This window comes from Polyodon spathula, chromosome 17 (genome assembly GCF_017654505.1).
Source record: "Polyodon spathula isolate WHYD16114869_AA chromosome 17, ASM1765450v1, whole genome shotgun sequence".
Lineage (NCBI taxonomy): Eukaryota > Metazoa > Chordata > Actinopteri > Acipenseriformes > Polyodontidae > Polyodon > Polyodon spathula.
The window spans coordinates 33565483-33593292 of NC_054550.1; the positions used below are offsets into that span (position 1 = coordinate 33565483).

General features: G+C 36.5%; 1 protein-coding gene and 1 pseudogene across 4 annotated transcripts; one reads left to right on the plus strand and one right to left on the minus strand.

Moving 5' to 3' along the window:
- LOC121329581 (tRNA (guanine(37)-N1)-methyltransferase-like) lies at positions 1-16822 on the minus strand. 4 transcript variants are annotated; one of them, XM_041275231.1, is made up of 5 exons: positions 3749-3886; positions 2266-2891; positions 1987-2111; positions 794-1448; positions 1-251 (listed from the first exon to the last, which is right to left on the minus strand). In XM_041275231.1, the coding sequence occupies exons 1-5, from the start codon at positions 3775-3777 to the stop codon at positions 193-195; spliced, it is 1494 nt and encodes a 497-aa protein (XP_041131165.1). In that variant the 5' UTR covers positions 3778-3886; the 3' UTR covers positions 1-192. The 4 variants fall into 4 exon arrangements, with proteins under 4 accessions (XP_041131165.1, XP_041131166.1, XP_041131168.1 ...); XM_041275232.1 differs by having other exon boundaries at positions 3729-3790; XM_041275234.1 differs by lacking the exon at positions 3749-3886 and adding an exon at positions 16753-16822 and having other exon boundaries at positions 4-251.
- LOC121329697 lies at positions 3906-27313 on the plus strand (annotated as a pseudogene).
- Positions 27314-27810: the final 497 nt, after the last annotated feature.

Genomic DNA, 27810 nt, shown 5'->3' on the forward strand with positions numbered 1-27810 from the left:
AGCATATCTTTAAGTCCATCATTCTGTACTGTATATGAAGTCTTTTGGGAAACCAAACTAAAATCAGCTGAGATGGATCCATAATTAAAACAAATACTTTAATGGTCCTCTTTTTATAAAAGCTATTTCAATGTTGCAGATTATTTTGGATAAGACTCTCGATGTTATACCCCATTCTGTTTTATCATGATTCTAGGGTGAATCCGGACCATCACACTTCTGACGCTTAGGGGCCGGTTCCTCTGGATTATCTGCAAGAAAGTTTGAATTCATTGAGAACACAAAGCTCAGAAACCTCTGACCCTATCAGCACATTTTATACAATCATTGCAGAATGTTCCTCTTATAGAATGAAATGGCTTTTCAAATTACATACCATTATGCGTTTTACTTTTACATTTTATAAAGCTAAAAGTGACACATCACAAAATAAATTCAAGAGTGTTACATATTAGGAGCATAATGAATATACTGTACTATAGCCAACAATAGACATTTGGTAATTATTAGAGAATTAGTTCAGTTATGCTTTTACATTTTACTGTTTGCTCATATCCTCTATAAAATCGGTCAAAGGTTTATGCAAGGACCTACTTAAAACAACATTTCAAATGGAAACTATTGTGCATCATTAAAACACTAGAACATATAGGCCTAACTCCTTCTACCAAATTAAAATATATTATTTCCCTCAGTAACTTATTGCTTTAATTTAATTCACATAATGTCCCAAAGGAAACTCATCCCTGCTGAGAAGAGGTTCCTTCAGAGCTCATTCCACTCAAAGACTGACCTTGCTCTTCTGAACGGTTCCTGAAGAGCACCTCTGGTGGGACCTGGAAGCTTATGCACATCATTTCCTTGTTTGGAGCCACGTTCCGCACCAGATGAACTGTGCAGTGACCCTCCAGAGACGTTCCCAAAAAGCCTTCAGCCCGTTCCTGAATGTCCCGGGCAGGGTTATCATGCTTAGAAAAACCGTAGCAATGCACGAACGGCAGGCTGGAATCACCAGATGGCTGGTTTTCAAGAAGATTTTTAAAAGCATCAAGGAATTCGATAGCTAAAGCTGGCAGGTTCATGACTATGTGAACAGTGTTTTTTTTCTGTGTCGTTGCTTTATGCAGCCGTTCAGTTAATTGTTCTTTCACTGCTCCTAGAATAAAGTCCCTACCATCCAGGTTAAATACATGTATCTTTTTGTCTACTTTGTTCAGTTTGCAGTTATGCTGCAGCCATTTGTAAGACTCAGGGTTGAGGTCGTTGGCGAACACTGAACAACTTTTCCTGGCCGCTGGAATGGCGAAAGGTCCGACCCCAGCAAAGACATCAAACACTGTGTCCCCTGGCTCCAGGAGGCTGACTATCCTCTCATGCTCTGTGCTCAGTCGAGAATTCCAGTAGACTTTAGAGAAATCAAACTCATAGGTAACACTATTCTCTCTGACCTAAGGAAGTATAAAAGATGATCAAGTTATACATTTAGCTTCTTTTCACCAATCAATTCGCTTTTAAGATTAACAGATTCATGTTTAAATTGATTTATGAAAACAGCCTATGCTTTTTGACATATGTAATCTTTTCAACTTTCATGGTATACAACCATAAAAAAAGAATAATAATAAACTTGGAATACAACAAAAGCACTCAACTACATAATAATGCAATGACTCAATACTGCAATCATGGAAATATTACATTTAAAAGTGTTTAAGATTTGAATTTACTTTTCAGTTTGACAAAGGCAACCTAGTATGGGAAGTTTGTTGTCATCAATGACATCTTAGTTGTCGAAGTAGAGGTATAATTTAGCATACAAATTATCTATGGGCCTTAGGGTCATGGGTTTCCACACTTAATTACAATGGTACTTAGAACTTTTTAAAAATACTTTTAGAACTTCCAGTGAAGGTCTCTTTGAGAGAAGTGTAGAATCAGACAGGTAAAGGAAGGGCATGCATCTCACTTTTTTGTTGGAAGGATTACCTTTGTAGCCATGTTGTCTTCTCCAGCAAGAACTTCCATCTGAAAGTTCCGGTAAGTGGTGTCAATTATATTGGTTTTATTGACTACAGATGTTATGCTAGAATTCTTGTCAATTATAACTTGTCCTGTAGAACAGAAAAATAAGCGTACTGTTATAATAAATGAAGATCTTGACTGAAATACCTGAAAAACATCCGTACTGTTGAAATTGTACCATGTCTGACCTGTAACTTGTAATTAGCACACAGTAGTTGATTAAAGAACGGTATATTATCTTACCAATCAGACTCTTGAATGGCAGCTGGTGCTCTCGAAGGTTCATGTGAGCGATGTGTCCTACTCTGCTGAATCCATACGTTACATCCTGGCCCTCGGGTAAAACAGCACGCAAGACCTCCTCGCTCTTGAAGTTTTCGTAAGCCAGCTCCAAGTCATATGTGTGAATCTCAGTGCTGACCTCAAGCTGTTTCATTGCAGCTTTTTCTGACTCACCAAAGCAGCTAGCTGATGAAATGGTAAAGGGATCCAGAAGCACAAGCCTGTGGTTTTCATCGTCAGGGTCCTCCACCACACGCTTTATGCCTGGCCGCTGCAGTGCTACATTCTTAAGAGATTTCATTAGTTTGTTTATGACTTCCTTCTTCACTTTGATAGCTGGGACTGAGATGGTTTTCCTGAAAGCACCCCGGTCGAGCTGGGTCATGCCACGCACACCTGCAGGAGGTGTGGACAGATCCATGTCTCTCTTTTTCTGTTCAGGCATTGCCAGCAGTGTGACAGAGCTCCTTCTGCACAGTGCTGGAAGGGATGCAGGCTTTATGAACAGTCTGTGGTCTAGCTTTGTTAATGATACCGTTTTCAACCTGGTCTCTGGTTTCACAAAATTAAAGATCCGGCAGATATTCCTATGGGAAAAAAGAATGTTGTTCCCTTAATGTTGAGCGAGCAAAAAAACAAAACAAAACAGAAAACAAAAAAAAACAAAAAAAACTTAGAGGTAATTTAATCTCTATGGTCTCATTAATGTTACCAAGCACTTAATACATCCATGCAAATGTCATACATTTAACTGGGGGCACATCACCTGAAGCCCCTTGGCTTTGGTGGGGCCCCACACAAATTAATTCAGTGTAAGACAGCAAAGGGCCATTGTCCAAAGAAAATTAAAGGCTGGTCACATTAACATGATGAACAGATCCACAAATACTCAATAAATTACAATTTCACGTGCACACTGTGTACATAAACACACGTTTATGGGGATCTGATTTCGATACTGTACCGTATGTTGTTATGTGAAACATAAGTCATAGCTGCAGTATGCCAAAACTGAAGTGGATTGGTTGTGAGGTCAGATAAAGTAATCCCACCCATACCAAGCACTATTATTATACGACAAACATACATAGAGGTGTTAATGAACTACTATCAATAACACAACACTCAAGACAAAAAAAAAAAAAAAAACACGTATAACACATGATTTGGACGGTTGTAAATATTATTGATATTTGCTCATTAACCCCTCTATGTATATTGTCATTACAAAAAAAAATAATACATACCGTATTTAACAAACAGCTAACGGATGTTGAAATTATACCTAAATTTACTAGCTAGCATATAAGCACATTGCACTGGACCAATAAGTTACGTCTGCAACCCTCTTTATCAGCATACACTTGAACAAAGGGAAACAACAAACATTATCAGATGTAAAATCGTTGAAAAAAAACACATACATCTTGCTTCTGTAACTCACCTCAACATCACTAACTCTCCAGAACTCATGCGAGCAGCATGCTACGACTTTACCAATGGCCGGATTGACGGTAAACGTCACTGACAACAACAGTGATTATTGGAAGAAAGAAGTCTATCTCCAACAAAACTAGGAGGGGTTGGGAAACATCATCTAAATGCGACAGGCCAAGCCTATCTACCCAAACTATGGACACTTCTCACATGCAGCTCAAGCAGCTGAGCTGAGCAGAAAAAAGAAAGAGCAGGTTGGGTTGAGTTATCAGAAGTACCGTAGATAGTAGTAGTTCAGCTCTATAAGGCTTCCCATATTACTTAGACTCAACGTGTTAGGGAGCTGGTATTTGTAATGTGTGTTTTCTGTATAATTTTGTATTTGTAAACTACAGGACAGTGAATGACTCCGAGGGTAACAGTGCGCTGCTAGACAGTGGTAATATTCAGGGGCCTGATGTTACCGAATCGGCGCCTCTGCTCGGGAATGTAAGTTTGTAATTATTAATGGGCAGATGAATTATTTAACGCCTTTAGCATCAACTCATCTGATCTTGAGACCATGGATGTTAATTGTTTAAAAGCTGTTATTTATATAGTAATCTGTAGTCCTTATTCCTTATTGCCATATTAGCATTACGACAATCACACCTTTTTGAGCCTGACCAGTTTTGCCCAGGAGTTGTATGTTTTCATTTGGTATGACACTGTAATTAACCCTACCCCGATTAGCTCTAATCTCAGAGTAATGTAGACGGTACCAGGCGGTAAGGAAGACCAGTGAAGTGGTAATTGGGATCTGTGAAACCAAGCAGTTTTCGAAAGTATTTTTTTAGCATGCATTACATTGTAATTTAACCTTAACTGGGGGGTTGGTCCCCATTGTCATGTGACTTGTTTGTGTCTCGTCGGTAAAGTGGGAAGGTGCTTCAAAACTGGGTCCCAATGCAGTTATTTCCCTTTCTGAAAGAAACTCTTACAGAAAAAAGAAATAAACAGATGTTTAATGTGACATTTATAAAATCAAGCTGTGAACTTTGCACTTAAACAAAAGCTTAGTAAATAAGTCACATTGTTTTGTTTGTTTGTTTGTTTTTGTACACTGGGTAGTGGGGGTTTGCCTCTCACCTTTGCAGTTTTTGCCTATGACCTTTACCCCCTAGTGATAGAATGGTTTGCAAACACAAAGTGCATTTGAGATTATGTCTTCATACTGGTATTTGTTACACAGCTGTAATCCTGGATTCCCAGTGAAATTATGTAATGGTCCAGAAAAATAAAACATAAATAAAAATCCTTTCACTGCTACATTGTTATTCCTACTGGCTCTATTCTTGATAGAGTCTGGGCAATTTCGTGTGTTTTTCATGTACATCAAATGAAAAATAAAATCTGCTCAAAGAAGAGTATAAAATCCATTGCTAAGAATGATCTGTTGAAATAAATAACTAAACAGTACCTAGCTAAAGAAAATAATAATTCCGAAGGTAAGCTGTTCATCAAAAGGGCTGCAGGATGTGCTAAGTATATTATCGATTTTGCATAGCAAATCACAAATGGTGCATGCGAATGCAGATAAAATTCTTATTTTTATGGTTGCTGAACAGTTCAGCAAATTGGAGTTATGCCAGCAGCTGAAGATCTTTGCAGAAGGAAATTCTATAGCTTTTAGCAAGAACATTACTCCTCTGTTCCAGGTAATCTTATTTCCTGGAAGATGCAGTTATACTCAGGTTTATTGACACTTAACCCTCTATTCTGAAATTGATTCTTCGAGAGGATTTAGGTTTGGAATACAATAAAAGGATGCGCATTAAAACATGATACAAAAAACAAGTGTTAAATTCCTCCTGAACATATCTGGAGCACAGAACTCCAAAAGATGCAATGATAGGAGCCTGAAAACTCCTGAAATAGTATTGGAAATTTAACATGTTGTCATAAACCAAACCGAGGAAATGATATATTACAAGTAACCACAAATCACACACTGCTTATAAGGTATCATATTGCCATCTGTTATTTTTTTCAAAATCAATGTTTAAATCTGCAATATGAGTGCTGTTATGAATGTAGAGCTGTTGTGCCACTTTCTGGTGTTGCATTCCAGTGCTGCATTTTTAGATTAAGCTTAATAATGTGCACCCTTTTTCCCTTATAAGAATTGACTTTTCTTTGAACTTATTAGCAGTTTTAAGAGGGTTTCCTTATGAAATAAAGTATCGGATCACTTTTTTTAATCAAACATAAATGTACAGTTAAACCTGTGTACAACGTGAATGTGTCCTCTTTAGACAGATGGTCTTTATATTTAACAAAAACATAATCAAGATGGTACCTTCTGATAGACGTTGTTGATATTTAGAGGTGTATTAAGAAAAGCTTCACTGGATAAACCGTATGTAAATTGATATTGTCCTCTCATTAAAATTGGCTCCTGGGGGTTTAAACAGAGAGGCGTTGGAGCTTGCTTGACACTTTTTAATTAAGAAAATGAGAAAAGATGCCTTACCTAATATAAGCACAACTCGGGGTCAAGCTCAAGTTTTTTAGTTTTTTTTTTCTTGGCATAGGATCACCTGGGATAAATTAGGCCATTTTCACATACTTATCATTCTGCTGCTTTTTTCATCCACATTAATTTTTTATTTTGTAGTCCTGGTTTTTAAATAGCTGTGTAATATAAGTCCTTCTTTTTTGAAGAGAAACCCAACCCAGGGATCCTCAGGGGCCTCCTTTGGCTCCTCTGTGTTTAATTTGATGAATGCCATCATGGGTGGTGGAATCCTGGGATTAGCGTATGCCATGGCCAGCACTGGGATCATAGGATTTTGGTGAGAGAGAAAGAGAGATTTTTTTTAATGCATTTGACACTGAGTTGTTTAAATTGTGAAATGGTTTTGTAATGACAGAGAAAATTAAAGTTTTGACTGAAGGCTTTGTTCAGTTTGTTTTTCAAATATAGTACACATTTCTTTTGTCAACTTTTCTATCCTGTATGTTCGAGTGAAGCTGCCTGAAGTCCTAAGGCCAGTAATCGCTTGTTGGGCATGGTGCTTCTGATGCTATAATTGTTAAATCTGACTACTTTAGCCTTAACCAAGTTTACATTGACTGACAGCAGATCCAGTGTAATCAATTAAGAAGATTTCCATGTATGGTATTTAGACTTATTTTCCACAGCTCAGAATCTTCCCAAATTAAGTCATCATAAGGACTTAAGAAAATTTACGAACAACAGAAGGCCATTCGGCCTATCTTCACTTGTCCGGTTCCTAATAGCTGATTGATCTCCACAACATGACTAGGTAACCCATTCCACTCTGTGTGTGAAGAATTGTCTCTTTCCCTCTGTGGTAGGCTTCAGCACTATTTGTAAATGCTGGTAAGCTTCAGTTCTGTAAATATTGATCTATTTCACCCAAATGTGGGCAAAATTAAATTTAAAATAGCTTTTTTTTGCTGTTTAAAAGTAACTCATAAAGTATTTGTTTCATGATAAAACTGAGACTCTTGTAGTCACTACAAACAGTAAAGTACAAATGTAGCATTTTTATGAAAATCCCATTCTTTGTGAAACGTTATCCCACTGGAAATTAGATGCAGCAATTTAGCAATCAGCATTTCAGTATGTCACTTTCTTTTATGCTTAGTGTCCCTACATCTGTGACAACTCCAGCTACTGTATTTCAGTCATGGTACAAAGTATCTCTGGGGTCTCAAGTTAAATGGGTCTGTTGATCTAGACTCCATTCCCCGCGGGCTGTAATACTTCACAAACCCCCTGTGCTGTTATGTACAATTGGCAGTTCCTGTTCAGATTGAAAAAAAAAAAATAAAATGCTGCAGTCGATAACATTTCCAGACATGAACCAACCAACTCTTGTGTCATTTAGCAGATCACTGTGAATGTTGTGGCAGGCCAATTTATAAAACTATTGCAATGAAAGCCTGTCTGTTGCCATATTATGGTCCACCAAAAATAAATAAAAAACACTCAAGAATTCCAAGCATTGTAATGGAATCACACTGTTGCTTTTGAGCTGAATAAAAAGGGCACATGATATGCCAAAAGAATATCGGGAGAATTACGCCTGTTGTTCATGAAAAGCTTTCAGTATGGACTCAATTAATTTTCTTGTGACAATGACATCATCTGGCTAAGGTTCCATGATCAGCACTCTCTATTCTATAACAGTAATGTACCGGTAAGGTTTTCATAATAACTGCTGCAGGCATGTCAGTAACTTAATCGCATAAATCTGATTTAAAAAAAAAAATAAAGGGCTGAGTGGACTTTTTGTTAGTCACCTCGTTCATGGAAGTTGATTTGACTTTAAATAACAACATATTAAGTGTTCATTCTTAGTCTTGCAGAATTTGAATAGAAAGTAAATAAATTTGAAGGGTCGTATAGCATCAGAGCTAGATTTAAAACAAAAAAAAAAACCAAGGCAGAGCATATCCTCAGTCTTTTCCAAACTGGGTCTGCAAATTGCTTTATGTTTTTTGTATTGTGTTACCTATTACAGGGCAGAAAGAAAACTTACACAGGCTCAATTCTTACTCTGATTCAACCCCATTAAGTCGTCTGACTTTGGACTGAAAAATGACGGATAATTTTAATGTTTTCTTTTTTTGTAGTGTCTTGCTAACAATAGTTGCCAGCCTTGCGTCATATTCCATACATCTACTTCTGAAAATATGTAACCAAACCGGTAAGTGCTACAAATGAATTGAGTATACTATAAAATGAAACTACTGTCTAGATTACAAGAGCACAAAATAAATAAAATGGGAAAAGGAAAACAAAAACAAAAACAGCAACAGCAGTTAAAGATCTGAAAAACCTTTACACTGAGTTATAAGTGCATGGAATAGCCTTCCAGGTGAAATAGTAGCATTTAAAACAACAATTAGATTCCTGATCAAATGAACAAATGCCTCTTGTTCTCAAACTGTTTATGTTTTTTTGTTTTTTTTAAATAAAATAACAACATGTACTTGTATGATTAAATGACCCTGTATAGGACAAGGATTAGGATCTTGTAAATTAAATGAAAGAGGGTTGGGTAAACCGCAGTGGGTATCAGATCTGTGTATCCAGGATATAAAGCTCCATCGTTCTTGTTTTCTTACTCAAAATAGAAACAGCAAAGTATCCAGTGTGACAGGTTATTGGAAAGGCTGGAACCTGAGCTAATGCCATGTAACTGTATATTACAGCACTTAAACAAAGTATTCATTTTGAATGAAAAGTAAACATATTTTTAGAATCACTTCCACAAAGTGCTTTAAGAAAAAAATTAAATAAAATAATAATAACGATTAAATATTCGTTATTTAAAACGGACATGTGGGTTGTGTTTAAGAAGATCAATTTCCTGTATAAAATGTTGTAATAAAAATACAATTTCAGCCCTTTTAAGTTGGCATCTTAACTTAAAGGTTGTTTTCTATTATCTGGTGTTTGCTTAGGCAGCGGAAAATTTAGCAGTTTTCCCCTAGTGACAGTGATCTAATGACAGAGGACTCTTTCTTTTTTTTTTTGTGTAATAAATGTTTGTACTTTGTTCATGATGCTAAATGAAAGCTCACTGTTGCTATGAGTTTCTGCAAGTCCTGTTAGTTATACTGTAGAAGGCACTTAGCTTTACTTGAACGAACAACTATTTTGAACATTGGCTTTGACAAGTGGTTTATTTGAATAAAAAAATACAAAACATCTGTACTTGTCTCTAAAGATAGTATCATTTTTGTATTATTATAATATTACTGCAGTGGAATGGAGTCCTTCCAATATTTTCTTTAACGTGATTTCTTAATGTTTGGCACAAAACATATTTTTGCAGCTTTGTGTGTGTGTGTGTGTGTGTGTGTGTGTGTGTATATAATGCATTAATTAGTTTGGCATTAATCATATGTTCTGTGTTTGACTAACTTCTCAGTTTAAGGTGCTTAATCATTAATAATAATATGAAAAGAAAAACATTTAGTTGGCAGAAAAAAATAAAATGTGTTGCTCAAAAATAGAAGTAAATAATGCTTCTTTCAATTACTAATTACTAATGGTTTTGACTACATTTTTCAGAGACCCTCAGTATTTCTTAAAGACTTGAACCGTTTGCACGTGGTCTGTGTTTGCTTTTCAAAACCTAGTAGTTTTTTTTTTAACAGTGTTTTTGGATGTAATTATTCGAAAAATAAGTCAGTGTGCCTGGATAGAAAAGCTATAGTTTTAATAAAAGCAACCTGTGCAGATTGTTTAAAATAAATATGGGTATGCTTTCTTTTTTTTTTTATAATGTTGATGTTGGACTGTACGTTTTTGGTTCAAATACAAACTGCATATTGGTTTTGGATTGGGTGCTTGTGGGGAATGAACGGATGCCAATGTCTCTGCATGGGACAGGAAATATATAGACAGGAAGACGGGCTCATTGCCAGCCCCCAGCCCACGGGGATCTGCCAGTGTCACCTTAAACTGTCCTGAAGTGAACCCCAATCTCCAGACACCAGGCTAGGTGTGCGTGTTAAATCAAATAGTGTAACATCTTTCAAGTCTGCCAATTGAACTTGCTCTAAATGGTGATCACTTGGCTTTAGATTGTGACAATAGGCCTAAGGGGTAATAATCTGTGGTTTAAAGGATCCTTAAGTCATAAATGGACAGTTTTTTTTTGTTTGGGTAAACCTTGTATATCAACTAGTAGCCCAGTTAAAAACAGCAATCTTTAATTACGCATAATCTGTTTTATTTTTCTGCAGCCATTACATCTTATGAAGATCTCGGTCTCTGTGCCTTCCAGAAACCAGGCAAGGTAAATGTTATCCACCGTTAATTAACTAGCTATTTTGCATTTCTCCTTCCAGTTTAATTATGGCCTTGGAGAGAAATGTAGCCACAGATAGTTAACCCATAAACCACAGCAGAAGCAGGAGCGGACACTGACAGGCAGCTGCTTCTCTCATAGCAGGTGATTGCTGTTCACAGAACACTAATGAACTTTATTGCTTTACTAAGTACAGCATCATCCTTCATATATCAGGATCAGGAATATGAAATAGTGAATGTCAAAAATGAAATAAAAGCCATTGGGCCACCCATCGATGCATATATTACGAGGACAAGGTGATATTTTACATATTGAATCAAGGTCCGTTCCCACTATTGCAGGAAAACTGATAGCGGTTATTATTCAATTTTTATAGGTTTTGGTTGCAAGCACTATACTGATTCAGAATATTGAAGGTGAGTTACTTTGTACATTTCTTAATGAAAGAGTAGATTGTTCTAGGTGATAACTTAAATGTGTCAAGTTGCTTTGTGCAACATCCTTAAACATAACTTAATGTGTTTTATGCACTGCCCACGGAAAATGTTACTGCTGCATTTGCAACAACACACTTTTAGTCTGATTACTTTTTCTGATGTATTTCAGAATGACCTGTGTTGCAATGGCTCAGTATAACCTCTAAAAATTACAAATTTGCAAATTTTCACAACCTCACAATTAATTCTAAAATCATAAACTCTTAAAGCTCTACAAAGCACCCCCACGAGAGGGTAGCTCCTTCGCATTGCCAAAACATCAAAGCCACATACAGTTCATGTAACTGCCAGTAAAGTAAAACTGCTGGTTATATTGCTTCCTAACAGAGATCAGATCACCATCAGTCTGTTGGAAGAAAACGTTTTAAGCATACAAAAGACTTATGCTAAACCCCACTGTTTAAAAATGCAATGTGTTTATCGCATTTGTATTACTGAACAGAATGTGGCTGGTGCTGCTAGTACTGTTCAGAGGCAATGCTGTCATGCACTACATCACCCCAGTAAGCCTCTGTAACCGGATATCAGAAAGGCATCCTGAAAAAGGTCACAGAGGTTGAACGTTTCAGTAAATACATTTGCTGTGCACCCGTCGCTTCGCTCAGCTCTGCTGTTTTTTGAGAGTTGGATGAAAGACAAGCTGCCTGGAGAAGTTCTTTGTCCTTTATCAGGGTTTTGATCACTTAGTTCTCTGCACTGAAACACATGAAAAGGAGAAGATGGGGTCCCCTACGGTGCTGAAAGTTTTGCAGAGATAACAACCCTTTTATTGCTTAAATTGTGTCTTTTCAGCTGGGATTTAATTAGGAAGTGTTGTGTAAATACTTATTTGCTTCATGAAAATTGATAAGCCCATCAACTTTAATTACAGTGTTGCCTATAGAGTAAATCAGCTATGTTGACAGTAGGCTTGTGTGATGCCCTGCAAACGGGTTTTTTTTTTTTTTTTTTTTTTTTGAAAGAGTGGAAACACTTGGCTTGAAGAACAAACACAGCACTTCCTCCCGTGGTGCATTTGCTTGTCTAGGGATGGACAATTAATCCTATAAGAGCTTGTATAGACCCTAAAGGTGTTGAGAAGCAAGTTTCCGTTCTTCGGTGAGATACACATTATTAGGTTAACATGAAGATATATAGACAGATAGATAGAGAGAGAATGCATTACGGGGCTCAGACATAGATCACGTTTATCACCTTAAGATTTTGCGTAATCATTTTGCGTAATTTTTGTAACTCATGTATTTCTTTATTTCTCCTTTCATGCAATTATTGGCATGCCATAAAACAGTAAGTAGGAGTTGCTGTGTTTGTGTTTGCATTATCGTTAGTAAAGAAATGCATGGCAGTGTCTTCGGAGCATCAACCTGTATTTATAGCCAAATAATACAAACTGAGGATTCTAAATGTGGTTATAACCACATTTTAATATAACCAGCTTACAAATTCAATGTCAGTATTAACACAGAATTGCCCATTTATTTAAGATAGTTTAAGAACCTTATATTTACTGATATTTATATTTGGTAAACATTAATATATAAAATTTGATACTTTTCATGTATATAAATTTTTTTTAATAACTTGATAAACAAATTATTTTGTTGTTTGTGCAATTCCTGCAACAGTAAAAGTTTTATAACGGGAAGTAATGTGTGTACCGTAGTCAATTATAAATATATAATAAAATTGGTGTGGTATAATTGTTGTGGGTTGCAGTTAATCGTTTTTGCCTTGGATTAAATCACAGATCAGATTACGAGCACACCCATCCATATATAATATATTTCTTTTTTAAAACCCCAATTTTACTCAAGGAATTGCATGCTGATAGATACATTGTTGTTGCCACTGTTATATCCTGAACCACTGATTTAGGAAGCTTAGAAAAAAAGCATGTAGCCTATGGTTTGAGTGGAGTGGAGAAGACATCAGCACTAAATAATACTAATAACAAATACAGCTATTATGTCTAGTAAAAATGTTGGCATGCTCTCCAAACTGAATGCCTTACTAACACAAGGTCAGCATAGGTACATTTTGATTGTGAAGACAGAAATGATTTATTTATTTTTTTAAATAAAAGGGCACATTGTTGCAAATTTCTGTTTTACTTTTCTAATTGTCAGAATATAAGTACTATATAAGAATATAGAGTACTATAAATATGAAATACAACTTCTTTAAGACGAAGTTCAGGAGTGAATTAGAAGGATTTTTTAAGGAAAACAATTACAGACGCAGGGATTTCAGTGACCAGTAAATGAAGTATGCAGGCTGCAACTGCAATAAGCCAGGGCACAACACAGCTGTGCAATTCCACTTCAGAAACCCTGGGACTTTAAATACAAAGCAGTGAATATTTCCTCATTTACTGACCTGGCAACTGGTTTTAATTTAGCCATGCTGTAGGTAAAAGTCAGTTTACATTAATGTATTTTCGGCATTGGCAACAGGCCTCTTTTTTTGCTTTCGAAGGCTTACTCATGCATTGTGAATGCCTTATACCTAGCCTTTCTTTCTTTCTTTCTTTCTTTCTTTCTTTCTTTCTTTCTTTCTTTCTTTCTTTCTTTCTTTTTTTGTTAGTTCTTTCTTTCATGCATAATTCACAGGATTTTAATGAAAAGCTAGAGGAGATCGGATTACGGAGTTGAGGGGAAAAAATATTCTGGTTGCCATAGCAAGAAATACCTGGATTAGGACTGCGTTTTGCAGCTCAAATTGGAAGCATTACTAATGGGTTTGAAGTGATCAACTAATGTCTGCAATTCAATAAATCAAGCATACAGTCGTTTTGAAATTTGCTGACCAACTTGAGTAAAGGTCAACAATAGTTTGAAATTACGTTAAACTGAAGAAATAGAAAAATGATTTAATTTTGGTCAACTTCTTATCCACAGCCATGTCTTCGTACCTGTTTATCATCAAATCCGAACTGCCTACAGCTATTGCTGGGTTCCTTAGTGGTGACCAAAGCGGGTGTATAATTAATTCAATTGTCTGTGCACTGGCCATTTAACCCCTATAATGCCAGACTTAAATTGTGCAGCAGATGCTCAATGTAGATATCATCTTACAAAAATTGATCTTGTTGTAACACTGTCTTCACACCACTGCCCAGTAGTAACAATTGAGGAATTTATGTTTTAATTTTCAAGATTTTGACTTGGTTGCTAACGAAGCGACTATGGAACACGTGAAAAAAAAAAAAAACAATAATGCCCCAGCCGTAACTAACTGAGTTCTGAGAAAGTTAAAATAGTTACGTTAAGTATTTTATTTGTAACATATGTATGTTCAAAAATGTTTTTTTTATGTATGTTTTCTAGTAGTTGATTTCAGCCGTGTGTGGCTCTACTGCTCGGCATTAAAAAGTCCTGGAGGACTGTACATTTTCAAGATATTTTAAATACATTTTTTTATTATTATTATTTTATATTTCTTCTATGCACCGCCTTACTGGTCATGTACATCATTTTAAACTTATAAACACTAATAAGTATGTACCCGAAGCTATCTGCAGGACTTGGGAACATTTTTGTGGGTTGCTGATGAAGGTAGGGGCAGGGAGGTCAACACCCCCAAGGCACTGTAACCTACTGCTGACAGCATAGGACTAGGCCAGTAGCCCCTAGAGGATTGAATCCAAGCATAGCCACATCATCACTGTTTGACCTTGAGTAGAGTGCATTGTACAACCGTCGTCTATGGGCAGAAACACGGCAGGCTAACCTTAGCATTACATTTGGGAAGCGAACAGCAATTAATGTGTCAGTGACTGAGGACTACAAAATGACATGAGAAAGCTTACATCAGCAGATCTTAATATCTTAAACCCCTGCTGTTAAACAGACCTCATTCTACTGTATTTTTGCATCTTTAGTGATGTTTTTTTGTTTAATGTTTTAAGACAGCCCTTAATACAACATACCTCAGTAATGTTTGGGGCACATTAAACCTTAAAAGAACAAACTATTGACTCTTTTCTCAAGCAGATGACAGGAAAACGTATTGTATTTGTCATATTTGGCAGTCTTCTGTATAGTTATGTGTACGCAACACAGTGTAATTGCTTTTTGGTTTTGCATAAAAAACAGAACTGAACTTTAACTTCTTTGCAGTGCTAGTGTGTTTTACTGCCATGGAGTCTAAGCTTGCCAGATGCTAATATGTTGACCCCGTGTGTCAGAAAGTTTAAAAGTGATGTCCCATTTCTTCAGGGCAGTCTGGGGATAGAGTTGTTTACCTTGTGTCGGTTGTGTGATGCGGTAGACGTTTTCACATTGCAAAAGCACCTTTGTGAGATGGGCCCAAGCTTATAGTCAGATATCCTGAAGCCTTTAACTTCAGCTTGTAGCTCACCTTGAGTGATATTAACTGGAGTTAGAAATATGGCTTGCCTTTGGCTACGTGACCACTACCTGTAGAAACAAGGTTTGCTATTTATCTTCTGCATGGGATCAGGGATTTAAAAAAAAAAAAAAAAAAACTAAAAATAAGAAAAAAAAAAAAAAGTCAGTTGGGACACAGATAGTGGAAAAGTGTGCTGAAAGCCTTGCTGTTTGAAAGGCTTTTGGTTACTATACCCAGATCTGTTTCTCATTGCAGTGGTAATGCTTACTGATTGAATTGAGAAGCCAAGTGTCTTATAAATAGACTATAAATAAATAATCAAATAAGTAGAATTTATTTCATAGACATACTCAACACTCACTGACTTTGCGCAGCGAGAAGTTGCTGCTCTAGATTTAAAAAAATAATAATAATTAAAAAACAACAATATAACTATAGGAAGACTATCAATATTTTGGTAACTGATTTTTATGTGTTTGCAGTTTGCCCAGACTTTAAGCTAGACCATGCCATGGGAAGCACTGGCTTTTAGTTAATAGAGTAGCACAGAAGCTGCAAGGCTGCCAAGCTGGAGTCACTTTGTTTCATGATGTTGTTACAGCAGGTTTAGCATCTGAGTGGGTGACGCACAGATACACATAAACAACAAGCGAGATTTAATTTTACCACCAGCCGTGCCGGCAGAGCGGAACGAAGCGTGCCTTCTGCATGTGCCGTAACGTCAGTCTTCCCTCCAGGAATACATTGTCGGACCGTTCCTCAATAAGGAAAATATTATCTGGCATCCTAGACATTTGACAGGAAGCTGTAAGGTTGGCAAAATTAAGCTGTGCACATGTGAATTACATAATTGTTATGGTTTGTGAGTAAGCTCGTAATGTATAACACATGATGGGCTGTCTCACTGCATTTAGGAAAGAAATGAAGACACATTTTGAAACAGTCTGCTTTCACTTAAGAGCTTGGAGCATGAACATCTGAATTCCATAGCATTTGTCACACAGCTAAAGATTTTTATACCTATTATACGGTACCAGCCACAGCATGTACTGTACAGGGGTGATATTAAAAGAGCAGACGTGGTTCAGTTTAGAACAATATATTATTTAAGGATTAGGTTACAGCTATTCAGAAGAAAGCTATTTCTATAAGTTTAAGATACTGCTTTCAAAAACTGATAAGCACTGGTAGGTACTATTGAACAGTTCCTCGAGTATATTGTACCAGCTAACTGACGAAGCGTACCTTTTAAACACATACAAAAAGATAAAAAAAATATACATACAGATTTAAAGAAAAGAGAATAACTATTCCTTGTTGTACATTACTTTCTTATTGCAGAGACCCTTGGTATCTTGATGGAAGGACTATTCTCATTATCACAGCTGTCTGCATTGTTCTTCCTCTTGCACTTCTTCCTAAAATAGGTAAGCCAAAGTCATTAAAAATTATATTTGCATTTGGAATGAGGCTGTGGGTATAATGCATTGCCTGACATTTGAAGTCTGCTCTAGGGGTTCATTTTGACGCCTACTCTTCCAAAATGCAGGAGATATATGTTAATAGAGCACAGATCTCTTTCCTGGTTCACATTATTTGATCCTTCCTATCATTACAACATTCAATGACACAAAGTGCTGTCTGAAAATCCCATTAATTTAGACTCTTCTGTGACCTATGAAAACCATGGTAACATAAGAATCTTCATCTTGTATAGCATTAGTATATAACAAAAGGTATAGGTATATGTCTCTGTTTAACAATTAGCTATGTTCCTACTTGTCAATGTAATTACAGTGTATGATTAGTCAATGTAGATTAATCAAACTGAGAATTTTTGTGGAGCTGTATTTTGCCTGTGGGGCTGTACTTTTCTTAGAATTCTCTATACATCAGTCTAAAATAATTAACTTATAAGATATAATGGAGTCTAAACTTGCCTAATATTTAGCATGTCAATGCAGGTGTTGATTAATTTAAATCTCTGCATCTTAATACTGTTTTTACTATTGTGTTTTGGGTGTTTCTGTTGGCAGTAAACTCGAGCTAGATAATGAGCAATTAACTGCTCTCTGTTTGTCTTTATAAATAGGTTGCAGATTTTTCAAAGGCTTTTGTTTCCTTCAAGAAGCAGTTCCTATCGGCAATCTAATCATGTGAACTTGCATCACTAATGCGAGTTAGTTTGTTTCTGTTCTCTTTTGCACAAGTGCCTATAAAGCAAGACCTTGCCTTGTGAAATAGCCCCAGTGGTTAGTAGCATATCCTTTTTCAGAGGCTCACTAGAATGTACTGGGTGTTTGCTTGAATGAAAACCTTAACTAACATTAGTTAGTGAGGTGTACATTGGCTATGTTTACAACTTTTGGCACCAAGAGTGGAACGTTCTTTTTCTAGAATTGATGTCATCGTACTGTCATCATACTTTTCTTGATTTTGAAATGTGTTCCGAGTGTGGATCGTGTAGAGGGGATGGCCAGTTCCAATTTGGTAATATTGATATTGTTCCATGGGACGAACTGCTTTCAAATCAAGGAACAGAAATAATACACTTCCTTTCTCATGCAAGTCTTGTGTTAAGAAATGTTTATCACTCTGATATCCAAAATATTAGTGTAGCTCCTCCTTAATTATCGTAAAATGGCACCCAGTGGCACTGAGAAGTTTGCTGAAACCCATGTCCTAATAAACAAAGGACAGGGTCAAGGAGATTTTTTTCAGGCATAGTAGCGCTACAATCAGAATGCTCTACTTCTATTTTTGTTATAAATATAGCTATTGTTTGATTTGTATTTCTTTTTTATCTGCAGGTTTTCTTGGTTACACAGGTGGCTATTTATGGTGTACTTTGTTATTGTAGTAAGTAAACTATCCAGTTACAACCATTTTCTGTTATGAGCTAAATATGTAAACAATTCCTTGTCTAGATTTGGGTCTGCTTTGCAAACACTAAAGTAACTAACCATTGGTGCTAATTTACTGAAAGACGTTAATATGTTTAATTTTGTGTTCTGTTTTTTTTTTTTATACCAATTGTTTTCTTAATCTGCAGATCGTTATTAAGAAGTGGTCTGTTCCTTGCCCTCTTCCACGAAATGTTACAGTAAGCTACTCGCAGGTAAACAAAACAACTATTTTCTAGTGTAAAATGTGTCCTGCCTCAATGCCTGCTCCCTGGACTTCAAAGAAGTTGCTGCTCTTTTCAGACTGTGGTTGCTTCGTGAGAACGGAAGGCTAAAGATGTCCTAGCCCTGAATTGTCTTGAGGAAAGTGTGCCACCAAACCCAGTCAGGATCTATTAGAGGGAGCGTGCACAGAGAAGGATGGATTCTCAATTAGTTAGACCTCAATCGCTTGCCAATTAAAGGGCTTTGTTTACCTATGTACAGAATGTGCTTGTATTTAGACTGGACGTCTCTTTGAGAATGTATACATGAGTCCAAAGGGGACCAGGACCTCTAGGGGTGGGGGTTGTAGCCAGGGCACTGGGGTTAGAAGCCCTGCACTGAGGGTCATTAATGTCTGGGAGTAGAGTTTGGATTAAGTGTTCTGCTTCAAAGACACTCTTAACTGCACAGTGCCACCACTCACCATTATACGATATCTGTAGAGGGAGTATGTCCGTGTAATCCTCAGACAGGAATTGATCTATGACTTTCTATGTCGGGGGGGGGGGAGTATGCTGCCCACTTAGCCCCCAAGAAATGTATTTTATGATTGCTTCAAGATTGCTTGATCCTGTCTGTAACCCTCTCCTGGGTATATTACTCAAATCAATCAGACATGAACTAACAGTATGAGAGTTGAATGTGTGTGTGTGTTTGTGTGTGTGTGTGTGTGTGTGCACACACACACACACACACACACACACACACACACACACACACACACACAGTCGTATATATATCTATATATTTAGCATATATATATTATATATATATATATATAATTAGAAAAATTGAATTTTTGAACTTATACAATCTTTACAACCGTAAGTCAATAAAACTTCTAACTCCGATAATATATATATATATATATATATATATATATATATATATATATATATATATATATATATATATATTTTCTTTTGTACATTTTTCAAATTCCAGCAAATGTGTTCCAAAACTCTTTGCCATTTCCAGTAAGACACAACAATGTTTGCAACTATTTCAATTCTAACCTACAGTAGGTACTGTAGCAGTACTTCAGATTGAAATATTTGCACCATACTACTATTTAAACACTACACAACCACTCAACTTTTCCATGCAACAGTATCCTATTAGGAATCTGCAAGAGCTCCTGTGCAGTAGTTTATTTGTTAATTTTTCTTGTCCACTGTTTCAGGGTGCATACTCTATACCTACCATGGCTTTTTCTTTTTTGTGCCACATCTCAGTTCTGCCCATTTACTGTGAGCTTTTTTTGAATGGCATATAACATAACAGATGCAATGATTAGCTAGTTTAATAGATTTCTGTCATTAATCCCTGTCAGAACAAGACTGTGACCTCTGCTGTAGGTGTAAACCGATCTGTACAAGCACAGGGGCAGTGATGTGAGAGAGGCCCCTGCACTCTATCCTTGCCTCAATAATGCATGTGCCTGTCTTGTTTTGCACTGCAGTAAATGTTCGATGTATCAGTTGCATCATGCCCAAGGGGCCAGGCCTCCCTGCATTTTTTGCCCAAGCATTGTGTTACAAGCATGTTTTCATATTCATGGGGATTTTTTTTCAATAAGACCAAGTATTTGCATTTCACACAAAAAACATTGTAAACAATATGCATGGCTGTGCTTCAAATAATCCTGGAATAACAGTTAACACCATTACAATGTGTATTTCAACGCACTAGCTCTGTACTGCTCAAGATTGCATTGGGGTGGCAAATGCTGTGTATATTTTCCACCAATTTTTTTCAGAATTTTTCATGTCACTCAGAAGAGATGCATTCATTTTGTTTTGTTTTTTTTTAAGGTCTAAATATATATACATTTTTTTTTTTTTTTTTTGTACAGTTCGGAAGGCACTTGATTATTTTAGAAGACGAGAACCAAACAACTAAGTATTATAATCCAAGATGTCTCAATTCATGCTGTTTGTTCTTAGTTTTTATAACAATTTCTCTTTTTGAAATATAAGAATCCATTTAATGCTGTAAAATATGCCCCATTGAGTGATCTTACCCTTTGTTTTATTCTGAAAGAATAATCACCACAATGACTTGCAGAATTTCTTCCTGTTAAATCTGAAATGTGATTGTTTGTTTGTTGCATCAGACGAGGTCGATTCTGAACTTCTCCAAGGTTATGGCCAGTACCTGCCACACGATGTTGTTATTATGACTGTCAGAATCAGCATTCTACTGGCAGTGCTATTGACTGTTCCTCTCATACATTTCCCAGTAAGTGGTGCTAAAATTATTTCTATTCTAGTATTGCCATTGTCTAAACATGATGGAAAGTATGTACAGCTCACAACATTTTGCAGACTTTAATTTTCCCTCCTCGTTGTGTGACATATTTGTAGAGGGCTTGTTTCTGAAAAAAAAAAACGCAATTTTAATTGTATTCCTGGAATTCCTAGAAAGCCAAAGGGGTCACACTGCTCTGAAAAAGGAATGGTTGATTAGTGGTGGTTCTGGTTAGAACATTTCAGAGAAAGAGGATGCTATTGGAAGTGGCATCTTCATGTAGATGGAAACATTTGCATGCAAAACAGGCTTTATCTGCGTATTTTCTAGGTGAACCACCTTCCCAGTCTTAGTATTACACACTCTCACAAAGCAAGGCTGTAATTACAATAATCATACACATGGGTGTTCAGTTTTTTGCTTAGCACTGGGGTCTTCCCAGGTATTGAGGTATTTAACAAGTTAAGAAAAGTGACTTTGCATTGGTGGACAGGATCAAAATCAAACCTCTCTGGGACATTGGGTGAATTTTAAAATATAAGTGAGCAAAAAGATTTAATAAAGTGCTCTTTCTCTCCCTCTGTCCCTCTCTGATACCGAGCGTCTGGTTACTTTGAATCATGCAGAAGCAAAGCAGTGGCTTTCTATGATGTTTACAAAGTAAAATAAGTGCATTCTTTAGTGTCTGTTTGGAGGTTTTATTAAACAATTCAGAACAAGGTTGAAACCAAAATCTGGAGTGGAATCCCCTTCTTTGCCCACCCCTGCTCGAGAGCCACACTGAAACATTTTAGAAAATGTGTGACTGAAACATTCCTTATCTTCAGATCAGATTAGTGGTTGCATACTATGCATTGTTTGTAAGTAAACTCTCTGTGGTTCTTGGATATTAATTTGTTCTGTAGTCTATCACCTTTTTCTTGCTTTTCAAGTGAAGTCAGATCCTAAGTCGTCTTTCTGAGGATTTCAGAGTCACAATGCTTGTTGTGGTCCTGCAAAGAACAACACAAAACATACAAGGTTATATACTGATGAGAAGTTAAATAAGCGCTGTGGCAAAGGCTTGTGTTAAAATGTGGGTCTATTTAAGTGGTTTGTTCTGTTCCGTGACTACCCTGCAGGCAAGGAAGGCTTTCATCATGCTGTGTTTCCCTGGCCGTCCATTTTCCTGGCTCATCCACGTTGCGGTCACTGCTGGCCTTGTTACGACCATTGTTTTGCTTGCCATATACATGCCAGACATTAGGAATGTATTTGGAATAGTTGGTGAGTATCATTTATTAAACAAATCAAATTAACATCTAGGATTTCCTGTAAATATTTTCCTACTTTATTCACGATACGCACACTGTCCTGCATTTATTCTATGAGGTACGGCAAGTCTATAGTGAAGGATTTTGTTATTCATACACAAAATGTTTTTGTTTGTAATATTGTTATTTTTTTTAACATGGAAACCGTCCTACTTATATATTTTTGAATGCTGTACTTTCCATCCATGTCTTTCTAGGTGCTACAACCTCAACTTGCTTGCTGTTTGTGTACCCTGGGCTATTCCACCTCAAAATTAGCAGCGAGAGTTTCAGATCATTACAGAAGCTATCAGTAAGTAGAGTATTGAACACTTGAACACTCTGAATTGGAAGATTACAGGTATTTACTGGTTCATCTGTTTCCCATAGAACCATGATCACAATGCAGTACTTCATAAGTGCTCAGCTGTGTAACCTCTTAGAGTGTTGGTTAATTGCACAGATAAGGGCCACACAGACCTCACTTCAAACCTGCATTCTGTTCCTTTTTTCTCTACAGCAGAACATGAGTGAATATAGACAGCACAAGTGCTGCAGTTTGCTAATCTGGTGCTGATACACAGAGGCATTTAACATCCTGTTTGCAGTTAGATGGAGAAGTAGCAGTACACTTTCCACAGCACAAGATTACGAGCCTCAGTCAGTAACAGTACTCATTTTGATGCGTGTCTGCTGTCATTTTGAAGTCTGCTTTAACAAGGAATGGATCGACTTGAGCAGTTTAAAGCAGCTAAGGACATGTGTTTCTGATTTGCCGATTCCCTCTCTTCTGTATGGCTAATTGTTTTGTTTATTTTTTTACTTTTACTTTCTCCACAGCCTCTGGCTGTCCTGGTATTCGTTGTGTGTGTATTGGTGCGCTCAGTTTATCTCTAATCATTTCAAACTGGGCTGAGAGTCGGTAGCATTGCTGATGCATTATATACACAGACAACAGACAAACAACTTTAAACATCTTAAACACACCATTGAAACAATATGCAAAAGACTCTTCGTGCATAAGTTTATCCGAAAGTGTAATGATTATATTTGAGTGCTGGGATGAAAATAGGCTTTTCATTAATTTTTAAAATGTGTACTTATTTTAAACCTGTACGCCTCCAAAACACCTTAGAAAAAAGGAAGGTGGTAATATACAGTCACTGTTTTCTTTGTATGATACAGTATCTAATGGCATTCTAATGTAATATTCACTTTAAAAAAAAAAAAAATCTTTGAATAAGAACATGGTTATTTTTGTTACATTTCAGGGAACTTTATTCCAGGATTGTTATATTTGTTTAAATCTTGACACTAGAAATCTGTGATGATCTCAGATTCTGTAAATTATGTGATCAGTATATACACATGTTGCTTGAAATCTAGATCCATACATTCCTACTGTCTTGACAATTTAGCACAAATTCATGTAGGTGTATATTTTGCCTTGTTCTTTCAGATGACGGCTGGTACAGTTGTCATTACAACTCCAACCAGTACTTTGAATTTATAGCAGACAATATAAAGTGCAATTGCTTTTAAGTAGCACGCACATTGACCACATATACTGTAAACCCCCTTTTATAAGTGTGCCAGTCATTTACAGCTATTTTCACTAAATCCATTTAATAATGTCTTAACTTTTAAATGCTTTGCTGGCAATGTACGGTCTACTACACCTGTACTACACAACAGTTTGGTTATGTGGTTTGCAGTAATGCAATCCATATTCTCAGGGATTATTGTAAAAGGTGACAACACAAGTATATAATGCTGAGAATATGTTCTTCCTGTGCAGTTCTGAAAACATCCTGTATGTAAATCTAAACTCTAGTTGCTTTTAGAAGACATCTGTAGTTCTGCCTTATTGCAATGAGGGCTGGCCCAATTAGAAGGGTAACACTGAGACCATTCACAAGGCATACAAACAGGCAATGTATTTGGGTGCTGGACTAGAACATAGCTTGAGTAGTCTTGAGGACTATGGTAAAGATCAAGAGATTTGGATTCATAAGTAATTCTAACCTGTAATAATAGATGGAGATTTGTTTTATTGAATTAAAGGGATCATTTTATAAATAGGATTTAATATTATTTTTAACACCACCCCTCCTTTTTTTAAAGTGTGAGACATACAAGCGGTCTATAAATACTTTCATTCATAGGTGCTTATTCATACATGCAGGATAAAGGCATTGTTAGAATAAAAAGTTTATATGTGCAGTTACTTGCTTTCCATTTTGCGGTACTTTGTTGCTTTACAGCAGCCTATACCATTTACTTGTTCGGTTAGGAAAAATCTGCAGATCTTCATCATGAGGTCTATTCAATTAATCTAATAGCGTTTACATATTTTAAAGACACAAATCCCTAACTGTACACCACTCACACAGTTTGACCATTTGATTTCTTAACCTTGTTGCACAAACAGCCTTATTATTGAACAACAGGAGTATCTAGACCATTGGTACTCAACCCTGGCCCTTGAGAGACAATCCAGTCCAGGTTTTTACTCCATGCAGGTTCTAATGTAGTTGAAGCTGTTAAGAAGCAATTAACTAATTTAGGACCTGATTGGAATAAAGACCAGGACTGGAATTAATCTCGAGAGCCAGGGTTGAGTATCACTGATCGAGACCAATGAAAAGGCACTGCTGAGTGAATTAAGCATTCCAAAGCCTGGGTAATACATCCTCTTTTTAAAATAAATTGAATCAACTTAAGCTTTTTTTTTTTTTTTTTTTTTTTTTTAAACCTGTATCAAATAGGTTTCTTTTTTCAAGTCGATCACATTTGATATCAGTGTTCCAGTTTTGTAGTTTTTCTAAGGATAATCTTCAGTAAAGAGGTAGTTTTGTTGTTGGAACTGTATTTTGCACATTTTGTGTTGTGGTGGCATTGTTTGTCAAACAGGTTACGTAAAGGAACAAACACAGCTGAGCAGGAGTTGCTTCTATATGTTTAGCAGAGCAATGCCAAAGCATTATATGTATATATATATATATATATATATATATATATATATATATATATATATATATTTAAATGTGTTCTTATGTTTCTTGTGATTGTCATGCTTGTACCTTGTTACGGTATATTGATTATGGTGCTGTAAAAAAAAAAAAAAAAAGAAATGAGTCGTTTGTATTTAAGTAAATGTTTAAACAGTTGTATAAATGTTTTAAATCAGCTATTGTGTTTTATTTTGGCAGAAATGAACATGAAATGTGCATATTGTGATTGTAAATGTTTCCCATGTATAGTAATGTATTTTTACTTCCCTTTGATGCTAATATGATTTTGTATAGAGTGTAGATGCCCTATTTTCCTCTTGAAGGAAAAGCTCGATGCAAATTTTCAGTAATCTGCTTATGACATAATGACCAACCCACCTCTTCTAGGTGATTGAGCTATAACCAATAATAATAGTATTTGGTTATAGCTCAATAATAATATATTGGTTATAGCTCAATCACAGAAAAGGGGTGACATTAAAAGAAGCTAGCGCTGAAGAGGTTAACAGTTGTTTTACAATATTTCCTTTGTATTTGCTATTATAAGCATCTTCTGTTGCATGAATGCTTCCTCTGGCTGTGCTTTACCAGCAGCAGCTGCTGCATACTTGGCTTTCGGAGAGACAGGGCCTGACTGTGCCTGGCATCCCTCTGCCGTCACACTCTGGACTCAATCGCGTCTTTTTGAGCATTCAGGGACAGGACCGCAGCCAGGAGACGCCAAGCCGCCCTCTGCACCTGGTTTAAATTTAAAGCTTATTTTTACATGATGTCACAGTGTTATTGTCAGCACTCTAAAGGTCAAGTCTGCTTTTATTATGGGAAGGCCGGTTTAATGCTTGTGGAATGTTTCCAAACGTCGGAGGGAATCCTTTTGTGTTGACTAAACGAGTGCTGTGGCAATTTGAAGCTATGTAAAATTTAAAAGAAGGGTTACAGGTACATGTATATTATTGTATTAAGCGTGTGTAAGCAGTTGTTGGGCCTCTGGAGAATTACTGTTTGAAAGTAAATGAGTAGCCTGTTCAAAGTAATACAGTAGTTAACGGGTTCAGATTCCTTTTAGGGCAAAACTGATGTACAGTCTGTATACCAACAGCACAGCGTTGTTACAGACTCCTGCCTAGGCATTGGTTTAACCTCAGTTTATTGTCCTCCATGGTTTCTGCAACATGTGTTTGCATTATTTCTTTTTAGAATAGTGGGACAGTAAAGCGACATCTAGTGACCAGAAGATGTAAGCAATACAGAATTGTCTCCACTAAGACCTGCTGTATTCTGACACACATCATTGGCTGATTCTGATTACAGCTGCTGATTAGCAACACACACACACAAAAAAATAGAAAATGGTGTATTAAAAAACAAAGAAAAAAAAACTTGTTAAGATCTGTCTGTGTTGGTATGAATCCAGTCCTTGCATGATTTCTATACATTTGGTCTTATAACACACAGTAATTGGATCATTATTGAGGTTGTTATCCCATTGAACAACTGATCTTTTAACTCTTGATACTGTCTGTAAAGACGGATTTACATTTGTTTTCAAAATACCTACATACATGACTTGGGGTCATATTATTCTCTGTGAAATCCCCATTAACTGTCATGGCTTGGGAGGAAATAAATTAAAATTACTGTTTTCAAGAGTGTCTAACAGGCAATTAGTGCTAAACTTTTCATCATGGCAACAACATGGATTGATTTTACTGTCAATCCCTGTCAAACCAGTTTAATGCAAACTCATCAATATGTTATAGACTTGATCCTATCCTTGCTTTTTTCAGATAGTTTTCTACTTTTTTTTTTATTTTTTACCAACCGCATCCATTTAGCATTGTTGACCTTTTAAAATGTATGCAAGGGACATAAACTGAAAAGTGTTGAATCATTCAAATAATCTTGCATGTCAAATGGTGCTAGACAATGGTCTGTGGACTATTTCTGCCGATTTCCATTCTTTTTGAAGCAGATGGGAAGTTTTCCCTGAAACCTGAAAGAAAATCCTATACAACTAAGGTCCAGAATTGAAAAAACTGAGGTTTTTACTGCACTAACTTGAATGGAGATTCACAAAAAAATCTGAAACTTGTAAAGAACGCAGTTTAAAAGCAGCTGGAGCACAAGTTTCTGGTCATGTGTAAGCGGGATCCAACTATTTTTTTGTTTTTCAACAAAAGTGGGGCACTAAGTTGGTTACTCTTAAAACAATTCTAACAAAAAAAAAAGGTGTATAAGCATGAATGACTTCTTTGTAATTGACCGACTCTCAGCTAAAAACATCAGGTGATGTTGGGCTTCAAGAATTTGTTTTCTCTGGCTTAGTTTATAAATCCAGTTCTAAGTTGAATTGTATAAATAGCGTTGATGCAATAACAGTCAATGGACAGTGTAGTCGTCTCTTTCTTCCTTTTGGGAACAGTCCAGAGGTCAACCTCACCGCACGGTACTGGGGTGTGTGCTGGGCCCCCTTCCAGACAGCCTTTACAAATGTGCCGTGCTGTCGTGTAACCTGGCCGGGGAACATACTGTTGCAATTAAAAGTCATGTACATTTTGAAGACACAAAAAACACTCACATAAGACCTGACTGGAGGGTTTAGCTCCCCTTGTGCTCTTAAGAAGCCAGGTAACATTCCCACATGACAGAACTGAGCGTGAGAG